This window comes from Octodon degus, unplaced genomic scaffold (genome assembly GCF_000260255.1).
Source record: "Octodon degus isolate 3935 unplaced genomic scaffold, OctDeg1.0 scaffold00004, whole genome shotgun sequence".
NCBI lineage: Eukaryota > Metazoa > Chordata > Mammalia > Rodentia > Octodontidae > Octodon > Octodon degus.
In genome coordinates this window covers 22,777,727-22,796,450 of record NW_004524580.1, presented here as the reverse complement: position 1 = coordinate 22,796,450, position 18,724 = coordinate 22,777,727, and the positions used below count along the sequence as shown (strand labels likewise).

The 18,724-nt window shown below is 51.0% G+C and overlaps 1 protein-coding gene across 1 annotated transcript in view; it reads right to left on the bottom strand.

Annotated features, from left to right (window-relative positions):
* Plxnc1 (plexin C1) overlaps nucleotides 1-18,724 on the bottom strand; it is a gene marked incomplete at its 5' end in the record, with an annotated part of 142,047 nt that overhangs the window by 10,680 nt on the left and 112,643 nt on the right. Inside the window, 3 exons of the mRNA XM_004623905.2 lie at nucleotides 2,196-2,250; nucleotides 11,902-12,005; nucleotides 14,527-14,704. Coding sequence (XP_004623962.1) covers nucleotides 2,196-2,250; nucleotides 11,902-12,005; nucleotides 14,527-14,704 — 337 coding nt within the window. The remainder of the gene's footprint in view (nucleotides 1-2,195; nucleotides 2,251-11,901; nucleotides 12,006-14,526; nucleotides 14,705-18,724) is intronic.

The window sequence follows — 18,724 nt, the reverse complement described above, 5'->3', positions numbered from 1 at the left end:
GGGCCTGGCGCAGGGACAGGAATGGAGAGCAGCTTCCCTGGCCTCTTGGAGGGGCTCACACGGCTAGGCCACCTGCTGGGTTTGAGGCGAGGGCTCAAGCCCGTCGTTTAACAAATCCACGTGCAGTGCCTCCTGTGTCAGGGTTGCTGGGTGCCAAGTACAGCAAGAATGACCACCTCATCTCACCCTAGTGGAATGCTCATTCTAACCCAGAGACAGCACACCACTAATTGCACAGTTAATTACTTAATCATCACCATGGTAAGGATTATGGATTATGGATTATGGATTATTATTAAGGATTATGGTGGTGTTAGCAAGTACTGCCCTAAGTCTGGAAGGTTGCTTCATGGAAGGGAGGTGGTTCTGTACCTAAATGAAGTTAGCTGGGTGAGCAGGAGGCCCTGGGGGAAAGGCAGGCTGGCCTTTCTGGGATCTGAGCAGACCAGCCGATGGCACCTGCCTGTGGAGGCTGAGGCACAAAGACCACCACAACTTTGAGCCCAGCCTGACTTACAAAATGACCTCAAGGCCAAGCTCAATTACCTAGCAAGACCTTCAAAAAACATTTTTAAAAAGAGAAGAAGGGCTGTGTAATGGAGCTCCCAGAGTGGAGGAGGAAAAGCTTGGGAGAAAGTTAACTATAAAGGAAAAGGGACTGGAAGGTGGGACAAACAGGGACTAGAGCACTGGGACATCTGAAAATGAGAGCAACTGGCATATCTTAAAATACCCATGGGGAAAACATAGCAGGCAAGGGGAGAAAACCCATTTACAAAACCACTGTGGGCGAAGAGGTCAGAGTGAAGGAGGCTTGGGTGGTCAGGAAGATGGATCCGAAGCACAGGACAGAGAGTGGCCTTGGTGGGAGGGAGGACAGCCCATGACACGGAAAGGGAGAAGGAGAGCAGGTGCAGGAGGTTGGTGGTGGGGTGCAGGGTGCTGAGGGGAGCTGATGAGTTTGGGGGAACAGAGCTCCCAGAGATACCCAGTGGGGGTAGCACAAGTTGAGTCCCTGGTCACCATGAAATAGTGACACTGACTGAGCTGAGTGCCTTTCTCTTGTGGCTGCCTGCATGTAGGGTCCAGAAAGCTAAGAAGAGCTGAGATTTGACCACCACTGGGATTCTGACCTAGGGCTGGCGTGAGGGCAAGGGAGTGAACCTGGAGCATGAGCAGGAAGGTGAAAGTGGTGGGCTGCCTGGGATGGATGGGGAAGAAGCACATGTGCCGGCCACCTGGAGCCCCAGGAAGGGATCCAAACCTCAGAGTCTATGCTCCAATCCCCGAACAGCAGGATTTCCACAAGGCCTAAGCTTTGACACTCCAAAATCACAGCTCTTCCCCTAGTCACAGCACAATAATACCATCTCCTCCACAGTGACAGCTGCTTTGTGTGCGGTGGCTTCACTAGTCTGATGGAGTGATGGCAGGGGACAGTCCCCAAAGGGTCCTATTCAGAGCTACCAAATGACCTTGCTTCCACAGCAGTCCTGCAGCCTGTCTGCAGTGACCGAATTCTAAGCCGCACAGAGCTCCGTCTACCAGGACTCAGGACCCAGCCCTGGAGAGGTCGGAACCGTTGTGGGGGCTGAAGTCTGATGAGCTTGGCTGGGATATCATTGCTCCCGAGGCAGACCTAGAATTTGACCTAGAGGTTTCTCTTAAGGCATTGTGACATGTTTTCCAGCTGTCAGGAAGGTAGACAAAGCTCCCATAAAAGCTTCCTCTTTAGTCTCTGCCTGCTTTCTGGGAAGTTTGCAAATGCTGCCGCACTGATAACAGGACTTTCTATGCAGACTATCTTATTTGTGCAGTGCTGTCGGGCCATGTGATTATCTTTCAGCTTCCTTCTCGGTTTCCCAGGGGGATCCTTCCAGTGCTCCGCACCCCACTGAGGAGTCCGGAAAGCTACGTGGGATGAGACCCAGCCCTGAGTTTAGAGATGGCAACAAACAGTAACTTCCTCTGTGAGGCTGGCAGGGCTAACCACAGTTCACAGTTTCCTTTCTTTCTTCTTGCAGGGCCCATGTCCTGAGGACTAGAAAAGGATCAGGCCAGCTTTTCTCAGCTTTCAGAGAATTATGTAGCAACAGCTTAATCTCACTTTTGTGACAGTACATCGGAGAGAGGCAAAAAGTCATACGTCATAAAGCTGGGTGAGAACAGAAGGTTAACAATATTACATTGGTTACCTGAAGTAAAATTTGCTATCTTCTTAAAGACTTTTATAGTGGATCCATTTGAGATCTGAAAGCAAAGATAAAAAATATATGAGTTTTCAAAATTTAATGTATTTCTCAACTTTGCCCAAGAATTAGATGGCTGGATGGATCTTATATCCTCTCTCAGGAAATCAAATATTTATCAAGGACCGCCATGCTCTGTGCATGGGGCAGCAGGCAGGGCTCTCTAGAAGGAGGAGCAAGGCATGGTTCCTGCCCTCAAGGGGCTCTCAGTTGTCTGAGAAAGGAAGACAGACTATGAAGCGTGGAGAGTTCAGTGTGGAGGTGGGGTGGCCAGGACAGTGTGGCCCAGCTGGGACAGAGCCGGCCCTAGCAGAGGGGCGCACTAACCCTGTGGGGTGGTCAAGGTGGACCACCAACTTCGTCGGAGGGGGCGGGGGTGTCCAGGGACTGGGGGGGCGCACTCTGGGTGAGCTTGGGACCCTGTACCTGGCCCTTTGCTCTTTTCTCTTTGGCACCGTTCCCCTGCTCTGCTTCTCGCCGTCATGAACTAGGCAACTCTGCTCCCTATGTCCTGCTGCCACGATAGCTCTGCCTTGAGGCCAGCTGTCCACAGATGGAATCCCCTTAAAATGTGAGCCAGATTGCGCCTTTCCTCCTCTAAGTTGTGGGCACTGGGTATGGTGTCTTCCAGGAGGAGAGATGGCACCCTTGTCCACTGGTCAAGAGAGGTCTGGGCCCTTTCTTTTTTTTTTTTTTTTTTTTTTTTTGAGATTCCTATTTGCTGCTGGCTGAATATTTATGCCTCTTTCAAATTCATGTGCTGATATCCTAATCCCAATATGAGGCCATAGGACACGAGAGCCTATGGGAAGTAATGAATTCACGCGGGCAGAGCCCTCCTGGGTAGGATTTGTGCCCTCATAGGAAGAGATAGCAGGGCCTGCTCACACTTTCTGCTCTCTACATCCTGAGGGCAGGATGTGCAGACTGGGCCCTGCAAGTCAGGAGGATGCTTCACCGGACTCTGGCACCCAGATTATGAATTTAGAAGCACCAGAACTGCGAGAAATAAACAGTCACTGTTTAAGTCACCCGATCGATCACAGCAGGCTGAACGAACATACTAGTATATTAAGAAATGAAGTGCTAAAAGCATTTCCAAACCTGGTGCTTAAACCTGGTATCCACATTATAAGAGAACAATCGCACTTGTAGGTATACAGCCCACAGAAATGAGTACACATCCAGCTTACATGGTTTATGACTACTGTGGTTTGTGTCTAGGTGTCCCCCCCAAAGCTGCATGTAGTCAGGGGGAGGCTTCTAAAGTTTGTGATTAATTCATGGTCCAACGCTGGGATCACAGATATGAGTGCTGCTGGGATTATGGGCGTGAGTACTACATGGGCGCTGGGGCAGATAGCCTGAAGGCAGTGTAAGGAAGGGAGAGAGGCTCTGCCTCTGCTGCCGCCACTGCTCCTCCCTGTTTGCTCTTGCTGTTTTCTACCCCCATGAACCGCTGCCCTCTGCCATGTGCCACCCTGTCTTGGAGCCGGCTGAATATGGACTGAAACCTCCATAAACTGTGAGCTAAATAAACCTTTCCTTCCTTCATTTTGGGTGTTGGATATTTTGTCCTGGCAATGAGAGAAAAGTAACGGAGACAACAACCTTCTGGACTTCTAGGTCTATGACTTATAGAAGTAAGTACACATTCTGATGGCAAAGTGTTTATAATTGCCCTGTATTGGAACCAACCCAAATATCCATCAGTATTAACGTGAATAAATAATCTGTGATCTATTCATATAACAGATCATGAAACAATAAAAAAATGAGCAAACTACTGCTGTGTGCATGTGGGTGAGTCTCACAATCATGTTGAACAAAAGAAATCCAACATGAAAGAAAGCATTCTATCCACTTCTATTTACATAAAGTAAAAAAAAAAAAAACACCATAGTCAAAATTACGATGCTAGATATTTGGAGGAGAAAAAGGGGTTAATAATTAGAAGAGTCTAGGAGAGGGTTTCTATTTCTTTTTTTATTATTTCCTACATTTGCTACAGGGTCTCACTATGCATCTCGGACTCACTGATCCTCTTGTCTCAGCCTCCTCAGTGCTACAATTACAGGTGTGTGCCACCACGCCAATTTCCAGGTGGCACAGTGCACCAAGGGTTCCAGGGCTGGCACGGCATGTGGTACTGAGAATCAAACTCTGGTCCTTCTGCTCACTAGGCAGGTACTTAGACCAATGAGCTATCTCCCTAGCCCAAGAGCTTCTATTTCTTGAACTGGGTGCTAACTAGAAGATGTGCTTGCTCTTTCAGAAGTCATCAAGCAACATACTTAGGCTTTATTCCCCTTTTTACAAAGGATAGTATTTTCAGAAAACAATTTAAGAATCAAAGACTGCATATACTTGTTAATAAAAACTTATGATTTAATATACAGGAGAACGCTTAACCTTCACTACTATCAAGTGTGTAGCTGAATGAATGCACAAGTAAGATCTGTCTGTACCTACGTAACCACTGTCTGCATCAGGATATGAAGCATTTCAAGGCGGGAGAGCTTGTCCCATCTCTCCTCCCAGGCTGTAGCCACCCATCCTCCCCCAGAGAAAGTCACTTTTCTGACCTCCATTCCACTGACTACTTTGGCCTCTTCTTGCACTTCATATAAATGGGTCACACAGTATAGAATTTGTTATCTAGGTTCTTAGGGTCAACAGAACATCTGTGATGTTAACTCATGTGGTCCTACCTACCATAGTTCCTTTTTATCACTATACAGTAGTTCACTGCATGAATGTACTACAGAAAACTGCCACCCGATAAGAGAAGTACTGACACATGCTACAGTGTGGAAGAAGCTCAGAAACATTATGCTAAGTGAAAATGTCTACTCAAAGGACCACATGGTATACGATCCTGCAGTTAAACATGCCCAGACAAGCAGATGCATGTGGACCGGAAGTAAACTACTGGTTGTCTAACGCAGAGGCAGAGGAAATAAGAAGTGGCTGCTACTGAGTACAAGGCTTCTTTCTGGGCTGATGAAAATGTTCTAAAATTAGATTGTGATTTTGGTTGTGCAACTGTAAATTTACCTAAAATCACTGAATTCTTCACTTTAAACAAGTCAGGTATATAAACTGTATCTTGGTAGAGCTTTTAAAACTTGCTGCAGGTTTTAAGATTTTTTTTTAATGTATTTGGCACAGGGTCTCATTACATAGCTCGGACTCATAGTGATCCTCCTGTTTTCAGCCTCCCCAGCACTGGGATTACAGGCGTGTGTCACCAAGCCTGCACTCAGTGGCCAGCTCACGCACCTGGGGCCGGCAGCTGCAGATTTTATACGTACACATTAACAATTAAGTGCTGCTGCCACACCAGCATGCCAATGTGATGCCTCTGGACAGCCACTTTTGGCAAAGAAGTCCAGGGCTCTCACCTGAGGCCTTCTGGGACAACACAGCCTAGGTCGAAGAGCCCTGCAGTACCTCTGTCCCTCACCCTGCTGCGTCCTGGGAACTCACCAGGTGCAGAGGTGACCTTCAGGCAGAGAAGATACAGTCAGGACAATGCAGAGGGCAGGCCCCACTCTCCGAAGGGCCGTTTCTAACCTCTTCAGAGGGCGAAGGGGTAGAAGGAGGAGCCAGGTCAGGGGGACACAGACCCCCCCTCCTCCATCCTGGGCTGGGGCTGGAAATGCCCGCTCTTCTGAACCTTAGCAGCTAAGTGATTTTTCCCTCCACTTCAAAGCCCCAAGGCCGTTTTCTAATACTAATTTAAATGTGGCCTTCCCCAAACAGGGACAAAGTGGAGGGAACTCATATTCCTCCTCTGGCCTGCTGCACAGTCGGTTATCAAAATGTGCAGGGCTGCCTCACAAGCATGGAAGGCTTAAAGCCTAATCTCCTTCAGGCTGCACCCACAGCGAGAAGGACACAGAGCTGAGCCAGCCCTCAAGAGGCCCCTGACACAGCTGTCCAGCCAGCTGTGTCCCACCAGCCACTAAGTTTAGACTGGCGGCCTCTTCTCTCTACCAGTATGCAGGACATCGTGTGTGGGGCCAGGGTCCGGACAGGGCAGGCCCCTCTCTACAAAGAGTCCCCAGTGAGGATTGTGAGCTCCTCCTCAGCTCTTTGACGCTGCTGTTATTACCAACATCTTTTCCTTTCCCTTGAGCCAGTCATTGTTTTCTGGCTGAGTTTTCAATTCTCCTCCGTATTTGATGCAATTAAAGTGAACGCTCTGTGCAGGGGCCCCCTTAGCAATCCAGAGACACCATGTTCATGAGAACGTTTGAACACAGCTACAAAATTCCTTCCCACAAAGAGTGGGATAGGCTCTGTTTCCAAGCCAATAAATATCTTTTTTTATAAAAGGAAGCTGGTGATTCATTCTGGGTAATTGTCAAAGAATGAATCCCAAATGGATCCCGGTTGAGTGTTGAGCCAATACTCTGCTACTGTCAGACGCTTTGTTTTGCCAAAAGCGAGCACCCTTCCTCTGTAATCACAAGCACCGCAGACGGGCCTTCCGATAAGGAGCACTGCCAGCAGTTCAAATGTCTTTTCAAGTGCTGGCAACGACTCGCGGCTGATGTGGTGGTGTTCGGGCATTAAGACAGTGTAGATGCAGCTTGCACCAAGGAAATCTTCCTCTGAAATTAGCTTCCAAAGCATTTTATTAGTGGCTGAGCTGTGCATGTGTGCGAACGTATTTCTAACTTTCACAGCTGTTCTAGGGTTGGAACATTTCCACCCTGTGTGATGCTTTAACGCTAATATAATGACAGAAATATAATTTACGGATGTTTGGGGGGAAGCAGAAGGCTTCTGCTTTCTATGTCACACAAATCCAGCTGCTGCCTTAAGGACAGCCATGCCGTGGAATGTGAAGGGTTACGAGCAAGACACTGTAGGTTCCATTTGAGGAGCTCCAAATGCCTCCCTCCAAGTGACTCATTAATTGTCCCATCCTCCTGTGAAGCAGAGAGCATCCTCTGGGCCTCTATTTTAGGGATGAAAACCAAATTAAATCAAGGAAAGATTAATGTCAGTGGATGGATCTGTGGCAGGAATGCTTCTCCAGCTCAGAGCAGCACGGGTGCACACAGCATTTTCAAATTAAATTCCTTCCACTCTCATGGCGTTCCCAGATTCGCTGGGAGGAGGCGTTGCCCTCCGATGATGACGGTGACTATGACGCCAGCCGGCTGGGATGTGGTGGCAATGACTGGAGACTTTGCTCTCAGAATTGGAAGCGGTGACCCCAAAAGAAGATAGGGACTCATCACTGGCGCTTAAAGCCACTTCTAAGGAGCCTGAGAGTGAGTGCGGGGTCTCTGCCCAGAAAGATGCTATCTTGATGGTCTAAGTTGGAGATTAGCCTATAAGAACAGAGGTTGGACTTTACTTAACCTCATGAAACTGTCATTTCTGTAGGTAAAAATGGTCAGCACCTGTCAATTTCATGTGGCTGGGCCTAAGAGAAATAATGTCATTTTAGCTGAGCTTTATGGAAAGTGATGGCTATGGTCTGAAGATTATGTTACTTTTTCCTTAAAGAAAAAAAAAATCCGAAAGCACAATAATCCACACAAATTGCCACATGGAAACTGTGGTGTTTCTCATTCCTGAGACCGCCTTTCTGCTAAGGCCGTCATATATGAGAGCAGTTCTACTCCAGCAGCCCTGCGCTTCCCAGCTATGTGTGACACTGCTCTCCCCCCAAAAGTTCCCCCTCAGCTCCTCAGGCTGGCGCCTCAAGGCTGGAGGCAGAGGAGAGGGGCAACTTCTCCTTAGGGCTGGGGATAACCTTGTTCAGTCCTGCAGTGACAGGGCCAGGGCCAAGGAGTGAGGAGTCCCGGAGCACAGAAAGGCCAAGAGAGCTCACATCTTCTCACTGTTTCCTGGAAACAGCCCTGGGGGCAAAAGAAAATCCCAGGAGGACATCTGGGGACACCTCAAAGCATCCTCTGTCCAAGGGCCAGAGCTGTGGACCCTCTGAGATGTCCTAGAAGGTCTGAAGCCACCTTCAAGGACTACTGGCCACAAAAGACATTAAAGTAGATAAGAAGCAGGGAACTGTGTTGATAAATGCACAGCCATGAGATTCATCGTGAGTTTCTAAGGGAAGTGGCCCTTTTGAATTTGACATCAGAGAACATTAATGAGCAGGCTGTTTATTTCCAGCTGGGCTTCTCTGAGGGTGGAAGCAGGGGCTAAAAGCCCAGCTGGGAGCAAGCTTATCCCTCTGGCCTGGGCAGAGCCACTGTCTAAAGTGAGCCCTTTTTTACCTGCTCCTGCCATGGAACATTGGCGAGAGGTGCTGTCTGGCTTCAGTCATGTTTCTTGGCCTCTCTGGGCCTTGGAATGGGCAGAAGAGGACCCAAGCAGTTGCTATGGCAAAAGCCCTCAAAATAGCCCCTTATAGCCGCAGCACCACCTGTGTTGTTAATTATAGGCAGGCTTCCAAAGACACTGGGGCTGCAGGAGGCGTTTAGGAGATGTCCACACCTTCTGTCGGAGCATCAAAGACAACACAGGGCAGAAGTCCCCTTGACCTTACCCACAGGCCCCTCCAGGACAATCCCCGGAGCTAAAGGCCTCAAGTGGTGACTCTGGTGCTCATTGGACACGTGTGGTGGCACACCCTGTTAGGAACCATGTCCTTCACACTGTGGTTCATCATCTTTTCTGCCTCTCACAACCCTGAAGCTCAGAATGCAAGGTGCAATCTGCAAAGGCGACTTCCTGCCCCACAGAACACCTGTCCTACACCCACAGTGCCACCCACAGCAGGGTGTGGGTCCCCTCTAACAGTCCAACAAAAGGTCACCAGGCTGCTGGGGTGAGGAAGGGCGCCTGTGCTGCAGAGACACCAGCGCCACAGCCTATGGGCTCCAACCTCCCCCGCCCCCCGGCTCCGGAACCAGGCGAGGCCCCTTCACGGCAAAGGTGCACAGAGCCACAGCGTGAGAGAAGCACTTGGGGAGGACGTAGCCCTATGAGGAAGGGCGCCTCTGGCTCAGGGTGCTGGTAAAGACCTCAGCCCACGTAAGCCCTCATCTGTACAAGACAGAGTGCAACAGGAGCCCAAATTCACCCTCCTCCTCCTACGTGTCCGTCCAATTGGAAAACCGAGGAGCAACAGTACTGGCCCAAACCACACAGTTGCGGACATGAATGGGGCCAAGGCAGACAAACAATGCCAGGCGCTGGCTGCTGCTGCTGTCATGAAAAACAACTGTCACAGTGCTGGGACGTGGCATCCCACAGGTGACTGGCATCACCAGCAACTGCAGGCTCTGGGGACTGCACATGGCCAGAGAAATGCTGTACTTCTGTTGAGCCCTCCGAGCTATCTAGAAACTTGCTCTAATACACAGAGAGCAGCTACCATCTATTTGCCCTAAGGACACAGCAAGCCCAGGAGAAACGGACTACTGCTCTCGCCACAGGGACTTTGTTTAGATGGGGAGGAACTGGCCGTCATTAAGGATTAACTTTAAAGTCTAACTAATTTGGACTAATTGGAGGGAGGTAAGGATGAATCACTTAAAACTCTGAATTAGACCCTATTTTTAAATGAAATACAGTTTTTCGCTTTCAAGTGCATACTGTGACTCAAACTAGGGCGCTTTAGTAAATGAATAAGAGTGATAATTAAGCATCTTGTCTCTTTGGAGGGAGAAGCAAGTGCTTAAGCAGAAAATTTTTCTTTAAGGAGCGGGCAGAAGCAAACTTCAGCCCAGCTCTGGCAAATTATTCCCAATTTTGAGGCTGCAGCGGTGCCAGCTACTAAATCCAGTTAAGTGAGGGTGGTGGGCGCTTTTCTGGAATCAGGCGTTTAAAAGCAGGGCTTTGAGATGACCCAGGCTTAGGAGTGCAGCCCAGTCGACCTCCAAGCTCCCTTCCGGCTCTTTGCGTTTATTTGCCTTGCAGTTTAGCTTTTTAAACATAAGGAGAATCCTTTAAGCCCTCATGTCCTCGTCTTGTCATTTATTACCGCCGTGCAGCAATGCCGGGGTAGGCGGCCAATAAATCACTGGGACGGGAAGTGACTACAGGCTGGATTAATTTCATTATCATCCTTAAGCAGATAGGTGTCTAGCATAGCCTATGTCCCCGTGAAGAGTGATGTCTTCTCCTCCCCCCCCCCAGGCCTTCCCGAGCCTCCGGACAGCTGTGGTATGGCTGTTTACCCCTTGCCCTGCTGATGGCAGGAGGGGCTACTCCATGCCGCAAGATCATAGGACTGACGCCAAGATGGCTCAGGAAGATTCCCCGAGCCATTGGGTGCTGGTACTGGGTCCATCCCCAACGCCCACACAAGCTAGCCACCCAGACGCAGGGCGAGGAGGAGAGTTTGTGCGCCCCCACACTTCCGCTCGCGCTCCTTCCACATCTCGGAGCAGCCTGCAACACCACATCATCCTGGGCCCAGGAAGATACACTTTCCAAAGCTCCCAGAGGACTTTTATAAAGCCCTAAAGCTGGACCGACAGCTTCGGCAAGATGATTCCAGGCTCAGACACCTGGCTGCAGGCCTCAGCGCAGGCCAGGCAGGCAAAGTGCAGCTTTCTGTAAGGTCTCCCCTGCAAAGCCACAGTCTGAGGACCCACAGCAGCCAGTTCCCAGACGGCCCAAGATCTGCTCAGCCAAACAGCCCAGAGATGCATGTTCTCTGCTCTTGGCCCTTGTCCAAAGAGCTCAGCTCAAGAGTCTCAGCTTCTTGCTGGCTGAGGGCTGGGCCCGAACTCCTGCCTGACGCTGACCCCTCTTCCGGGGCTTCTGAGCAGGAAAGGCGCTGTGCCTCCTCCGTCCTCTCCATCTCTGGAAAAGCACCAGCGCTCTCCACGCTCTCCGCGCTCTCCACCCTCCCCCGAGTCCATCCACGTGATGGACGCATCTCAGAGCCCGGGCCTGCTCTCCACAGCATCATTCCCACCCGAAATGCTCCCACAACTCCCCGGAACCTTCTGGGACACCGAGTCGCCCTCCTCCCCAGCCTGCATTTCTTCTTTCTTGTGCCCGCCACAGCACCGTTCTGAAAAGCAGCTCTCTCTCCGATCTTCCATCAGCCCGAGCTCCCGGCACAGAGCTCCTCCAGGCTGGGGATGCCCCTGGCCACATCCCGCCTTCTGCCTCTGCAGAACGGGCTTCTCCTGGCACCTCTGAGTCACTGAGAAGTCACGCGCCCCGTTCAGTGACCTTGGCATTCACCCAGCGCGTGGGTCAAGAGGCTACAGGAAGTGTGGCTAAACGCTGCAGACAGGAAATTAAACCCTTCTTCAGAGACCAGGGCCCTGCGCAGAAGGCTACAGGGTCTAGTGAGGACATGGCGCAGAGCGAGGCCCTGCACCCTCGCGCTTGTCCAGCATCGCGGTCACACGGGGGTGGGCCCGTCCCCCTCAGCTTTCCTAGAAACACGCGACACCAAGCCAGCCGAGCTCGCCCAGGCCAAGCTCCACCCTCAATCTGGGGGTACCATCGGACAGCAGGAAACCCGAAGCCTTCTGTTAGGGGACCGTGACCGGCATTCCTAGGCTCTTCGGAAGACGCAGCCAAGGAAAATTCTGTCCCGGAAACACGCGGTCTGTACTCACTTCCCGCTACAGCCGGGAGTCCTGGAAATCATCCAGTCTGCTTAGGATGCGGGCTGCTGCGGGGGGCGCTGCGGTGTTCTTACCTCGTAGTGACCGATGGTGTTCAGCTTGGTGATTCCATCTTCGAGAATCACAGAAGAGCCATCAATATCCAGAAGTTCTTTCTGCCGCGTGCCCACTTGTAGCTCTGAAAAAAGCGTGCGGGGGGGGGGGGAGGTCACTTTTAAAATCGCAGCCAAAAATAATTTTTTTTTTGAGGCAGGATCTCGCCATGTAGCGCAGCAGGCTGGCCTTGAACTTGAGATCCTCCTGGCTCAGCCTCCTAGGTGCTCGGATTACAGTCATGGCCACCACCCCTGGCTCCACAAAAAATTTTTTTGAACACTACATGTTACTCACAGAAATTTTATTTTTGAAATATTTTCATGATTTTTTAAAATAAATAAATGAAATTTGAATAAAAGGGTAAAGCTGTACTAGGAAACAGGGAAATACATCAGCCAGACCTGGAACCTGAGGTTTTTCTTTTTTAAGTCCTTGACATTTCAGACTGCTTTTCCTTGGCGCTTTTAAACTAAGGCTAGGTCTGAAAGTGAAGCCATCTAAGATAAAATCATGTATTCTCTGAGGGACTGAATGCTTTAAAACTTTTTTAAAAAGTCAGCTGGTGAGATAGCTCAGCCAACTAAGTGCCTGCTTAGGCAAATGCAGGGACGGAGTTCCACCCTAATCACTACAGGACATGCGGGCCCCACCCTTGGGATCGCTAAGATGGCAACTGTCTGGGCATGGTGGCACACGCCTGTAATCCTAGCGCTGGGGAGGCTGAAAACAGGAGGATCACAGTGAATCCAAACTACTTAGTGAGACCCTGTACCAAATATATTAAAAATAAATAAATAAATGAAATAAAAAAGGGTCCCCAGATTCACACAAGTGTGCACACAGTGGGAATGGCCTCTGCAGGTCCCGGCTCACACACCAGCGGCACAGGCGTGAGCTCCCTGCACTCCTGACTGGCTTGTGGGCTGCATCAGAATGTGGCCACAGTTTTGCTTTGCTTGAGCTTATACAGCGTTTTACACTGTATTACTGTCTGATGTTAGCCCCACAGCGATGTTGAAAGATGAGGTGTCTGATTGCTCGTCATGGAATTCTGATTTCTGTTTAAAAATCTGGTCACATCAACCCTGTTTCCTGCGTGGAAACCTCTAGCCAAGGCCACATGGCTCTGCCTGGTTGGATGACAAGGCTCTGCCCAGGGAAGTCAGGCCCCGCTATGGCCTGCTGTCCCAGGGGATGGCACTGGTTATGTCCTTTCTGCCCCTTCTGCCCCTGAGCTGGTGAGCCTCTGCTATGAGAGGTCTGACCACGACTGTTTCAGGGGTTAGAGTTCAGTGCCTCATGAGACTGATTTTGGACACTTTGCCTCGGTCCCTGCAGCCCAACCCTGCAGTAGTTCGGAAGATCTTGGCCAATGGCTAATGGGTCACGGCCACCGTCTGCTCTGCCCTTGCCTTCCTACTCTAGGAGGTAAGGACCCTGGAAGGGCACAAGGTCAGGTGAAGACAGGGACACCGCTGTGAACTCCTGGGCAGCAGCACGGAGCCTGCTGGACAGTCTTCCCTGCGGTTTCAGCCTGGGGGTTCCCATGTCCTTTGTGGTCAGAGTCACACTTGTGCAAGGCATGCGCGAGGCAAGGAAGTTGACAGCCAGGATGAAGTCCTGGCTTCCAGGCTGAGGCTACCCCTGTGATATCGTAGCCACCAGGATGAGTCTTCATGCTGTCCATGGCCTATCCAAAGGAAGGAAACAGGAACGAGGGAAGGGGCGCCCTGCTGTCTGCGAGGCAAGTCGCACAGAGCCTGCACTTCTGCATGTTCCCGCTTAAACTTCCTGGACCCTGCCCCAGGGCTTTTCTCAGTGGCCTTTTCAGGAGGTCTCGTGGGAGGGGGAGGATTTAAATTGCCTGCTTAGTGGCGGCCGACAACCATACATAGAGGGGAGATGAACCTTGTTACGCTGCCTGTCACCACCACAGTGTTACTCTTCTTTCCTGCCCCATTATCTGCTATAAAATCCCTCGGCAGTCTCCTGGGAGGCCGTGCAGAGCCCAACTTTAAAATGTTGATGAGTGTTTGAGCTCGGCAGAGCCCTGTCAGCTCGCTCACGCAAATGCTGCCCTTCGTAGTGCACCAACAGAGCCTGAAAATGGATTCCTGGCAGACGCGGGAGGACAGCAGAGGCACTTAGTGCAGGGTGTGATTAGCGGAGAGGAAGATGACCTGTCCAGCCCACCGGAGCGAACGCTCAGCGCCCAAGCCGCCCCCTAATGACACGCTCAGTATCACAATAAACAAAACAGAGGCCAGCGAGAAAGGCAACCCCTCCAGAGGGCGCAGGGCTTGCACCTTGCTGTACTTCCCAATGCAAGGTGATTCCATTTGGTCTTGGGGTCGGTCATCTCACGAGTCTGATTTACAGACATACTGCTTAAAAGTCACCTTTGAAGGGTGAGCCTTCCTAAGAACAATCAAGATGCTCATGCCAGGGTGAAGCAGCATTCTGGCCCCAACATGTGGTCTCTGGGAGCAGCCCGGGCCATCAGAGAACCACCAAACAGAAGCTGATGGGCAGGGGGAGATGGCAGGGACAGGAAGACAGGGGTCACCAGGGGACGGGGACAGGTAGCTACCGCGTTGCCTTACCAAGACCAATCTCATTGAGCTGAAGTCCGTAAGGAGAGCCATTTTTGCTTAAGAAAGCTTGGAAAATCTTTTCTTTGGCTTGGCCTATGGTATCACAGTCAAGAACATTGACTGAAATATTCCGACAGACATCTGCACTCTCATTTTCTGGGATTTTTTCAAAGACGACGTTTAATGCCTGCAAGAACATAAACAGATTTTCAAGTCTATTAGATAACTAAGATCTGAAAGGCATTCATAAAAAAGCCCAAACCTCGGTGAGGCCTACTAATACCGTGACAGCACATTAGCAAATACTATATCGCAGGATACTCCTTTAATCTTTTCTCCATAATCCATTCTTCTCAGGGATAATGGGAAGGAAAACACAAAGTTAAAGCTCTCATTCTAGAGCAACTATTGAATAAATATATCTGAGGGGGAAATGTATATACACATAAATATTCTAAAAATGGCAATTTCTAATTTCATCCTCCAAAAGAAGAATTGGAAAGGTTCCACAGCAAATGAGGGCAGACTGGTGATTATCTTTTTTTATTAACAGAACCACAGAGTCCCAGAAGTGAAGTTCCAGATGACAGGAAAGGTTGTGAGGTCTCCATATTGATCACACCAAAGAGGTCGTGTTTTAATATGCAGCATTAATTATGGGAACATTTGTCTCCCCCTCCACTTTCAACATCTTCCGTCAGATGTTTCTGAGCCCTCATTAAAAAACGGAGATTCCACCCTGTACTATTATTCTTGCATTAATTACATCTCGGTGCCATTACTTACAAACCTGTCAGCGAGTCCTCACCACAGGCTGAGGCGAAGGGAAGGCCTCTGCGCGTGTGCAGGGAAGCACAGAGCCAGTGCTGTGGCAAAGTCAGCCTCCTAGCAAGTTCAGGCTTACTCTAAGGACAAATACACAGATTTCCAGCTGGAAGCGTTGCCGCCCACGGGTCCTGGGGGAGGTGACTGGGGGTTTTCTGCACAGGGTAACGCAGTTTAGAGTTTTCCTGTCTTGGAGATCAGCGACACCGAGGGAGGGGCCTGGGTGCGGAGTGAACTGGTTACAGAAGGTTTCTGAGCCTGACCAGTGTAAAATGGTCAAGTAACGGGAATGTTAAGAAGTGAAAACACAAATGGGAAAATAGGACTGTCTCAATTGTAAAAGATGGTAAGGATTGTACTTGCTTTTTTTTTCTTTTTTGAGACAGGGTCTCCCTCTGCAGTTCAGGCTGGCCTTGAACTCACTCTGGAGCCCAGCCTTGGCCTCGAGCTTGTGGTGTTGCTCCTGCCTCGGCCTCCTGAATGCTGGCCTCACAGGTGTGCACCACCAGGCCCACCGGCCTGTGGCTCCCTCATTGCTGTGGCGACTAAGTGAGATAAGGGGTCCAAGAGCTGCTGGGAAGGGCTCCAGAAGGCCTTCTCCACTCACCACTGACCAGCTGGAAACTCAGTGGGGTCCTGTGACCGGGACCTGAATCTGGCTGATGAGCTTTGGGGGCACAGGACTTCCACACCCCTCCATGGACTTGATGCCTCTGGATGCTGGGCCGGTGTTTGAGGCCACATCTTCGCTGGCATCTGTGTCCCTGTGCCTTGGGTGGGAACAGGCCCACCGCAGCTCTCTGAGGCCTCTGCCCTCTGGCCTGATGACGCCCAAAGGCACCACCTCCACATCACACCACTCCGATCACAGCAGGTTAAGGAGAAGGCGCCACCCAGATAGCCCATCCTCCCCGAGGCCACTGTCCTCTCCCAGCACCCTCTAGCGAGGCGAGATTCTCAGGGCTGCGGGGTTCATTCAGCAGGCATCACGGGTGCCTGGTGGCTGTGAGCTGCTATTTCAGGGACTTCACAGAGAAGGCGCCATCTGTGTGAAGGCAGGCAGGTCAGACAGGGGTCTCTTAGCACCCGACCTTGGACTCCGCAGCCTCTGCGACCATGAAGAATACTTAGCTGCTGCTGCTAAGCCACCCAGTGTAGGGCAGTTTGTTAGGGCAGCAGCAAAGGCTAAGGCAGGTACCTCCCAATCCCTTCCACCCCCTTTAAAACTGCACAAGAGGAAGCTCCGGTTGGATGCTACCCAAATGACAGATTCCCAGTCATGGGGATCCAGGGCTGATGGGTGATCTCAGCCAGGCCCCTAAGTCTGTATCCTTGAATGCAGGTGCCCCTGCCAGCTCACAGAAGACACTTGTGCAGCGGGCCAGCCACTGGTGGCAGGCTTCACACGCCTCTCTGCTTGCAAGCAAATCCAAGATCTCTGAGGCAGGAGCAGGCCAGTGCTGGAGAAGGTGGTCCTGTGTGACTCTAGGAGCCACTGAGGTGAGACTTCATGCCTGAGTCCCTGTGGTGACGTGTATGGGGGTCTCTGGGAGTGGAAACTGCCATGGGCCTTTCGAGACCCCCCCACCATGCTGGCCTCGTGTGGGACCCACCCCAAGCTCCAGCACACCCCCAGATGCATTTCTCTGAATTCTCCCAACATCCTGGAGAAGAAAGTGGAATGGTCATTAGCACCTGCATTTCACAGCAAGGAAACTGAGGCACGGGGGGGCCACACTGCGTGGAGGACACACCAAGTGGAGAGTCAGGAGCGAAGCCCGATTTGCCTGGCTGCAAGGAGGGCGCTGTGGCTCCAGGGCAGTGGTGTCCCCTTCTCCTCCAGCCCTCTGCCTAGCCTCCAGGAGTCCCGCCCTAGACTGGGCTGAAGGCAGTGTGCATGCGCGGCATACAACTGGGTAACGCTCGTCCTGCACCAAGTCCCCATGCCGGGGACAGCATCCGGGGTCAGGGCTTTCACCAGGGCTTCCAAGGCAGACCCGACCCAAAGCAGGGCAGCAGCTGCGGTAATAGTTTTACGAGTATTTGTGAAATAACATCGTGCTACTACTATTGTCTTTAACAAAAACACCTCTTCATAGGCAATGAATGTTCTTAAAAACATAACCAAAAGAAGAAAAAAATCTTAACTGGATGTAAAGTAATGTAAATCTGCCACTGCTTCCACAGCTAGATGGGTGGGAAAGAGGGAAAATGGCATTTTACAGAATCCACGGGGAATTCTGAGAGCACATTCAGACACAAATTGATTTGTGATCATGTTTTATGCTACTGACACTTAGCCCTCAAGGAGCAGTTTCCAAAGGCGTGAGTGGGGGGAGCCCTGACGCCTGCCACCTCCTCAGGTTCCCCCCAGGTCCCATAGCTGGGGCACCTCCCCCTCCAGTCTGTGCCAGGGCAGCTGTCCCCATCACCTCAGAGCAAGGGACGGCGCAGGCTACTTCAGCCACTGGGGCCACAGAGGCCCACAGAGCCAGTCTTCTCCATCCCCCTCTGGCTCAGGGACCTGGTCCCTGTTCTCGGATCCTGCACAACCCCCATCAGGCACACCTGTGTAACCTGTGGAGGCGCTCCCAGAATCCCCAGTGAGCAGAGGCAGGCTGCAGAGGGCTCTGGCGCAGGCTGAGCTGACAGCCCCATCTCTGCTCTCCACTGACCACGTGAGTGCGGCCAAGGCATCTGCCTTCTCAGAGCTGGTTCTGGTCTCAAAGGAGTGACAGATCCCCAAGGAATGCTAACCATGGGCAGCACCCTAAAGAGCGCTTCAGCCGCACCAAGCACTGTTTCAAATGGCGCATTTGTATAGACAGGTTCATCTCAAGAACAGCCCACAGTGGAGTCCGTCAGGTATAATTCTCATCTTTACAGATGGGAGACTGAGGCACAGAGAGGTTAAATATATTGTCCAAGATTGCCCAAGACCATGTCCCTCAGCTTTGGCTCAGCTCTGGTTGGTTTTTTGCATTTTTTTGGGGGGGTGTCTTTTTGAGACAGGGTCTCACTGTGCAGTTCAGGCTACCCCTGAGCTCACTTTGGAACCCAGGCTGGTCTAGAACTCGAAATGATCCTCCTGCCTCAGGCTCCCACGGGCTGGGAGTACAGGCTTGTGCCACTGTCCCCAGCTTAGCTCTGTGCTCTTAAAAGCTCAATAGTCCACCTTCTAAGATGTGAGGATGTTTTATGAAAGGAAGCAGGTCCGAATCTATAGGATGGTGTTTCACTTTTAGTACCCCGAAGGGTCAAGTGCCCTAAATTGTCTGTGGTCTTTTGCTCAGAATGGGCCCTTCCATTAAAGAACTGCTCTTTTCGCCCTACTTCTTTGGCACAGTGGTGTGAGCCAAGCTAACCAAAGCCACTCTTCCTC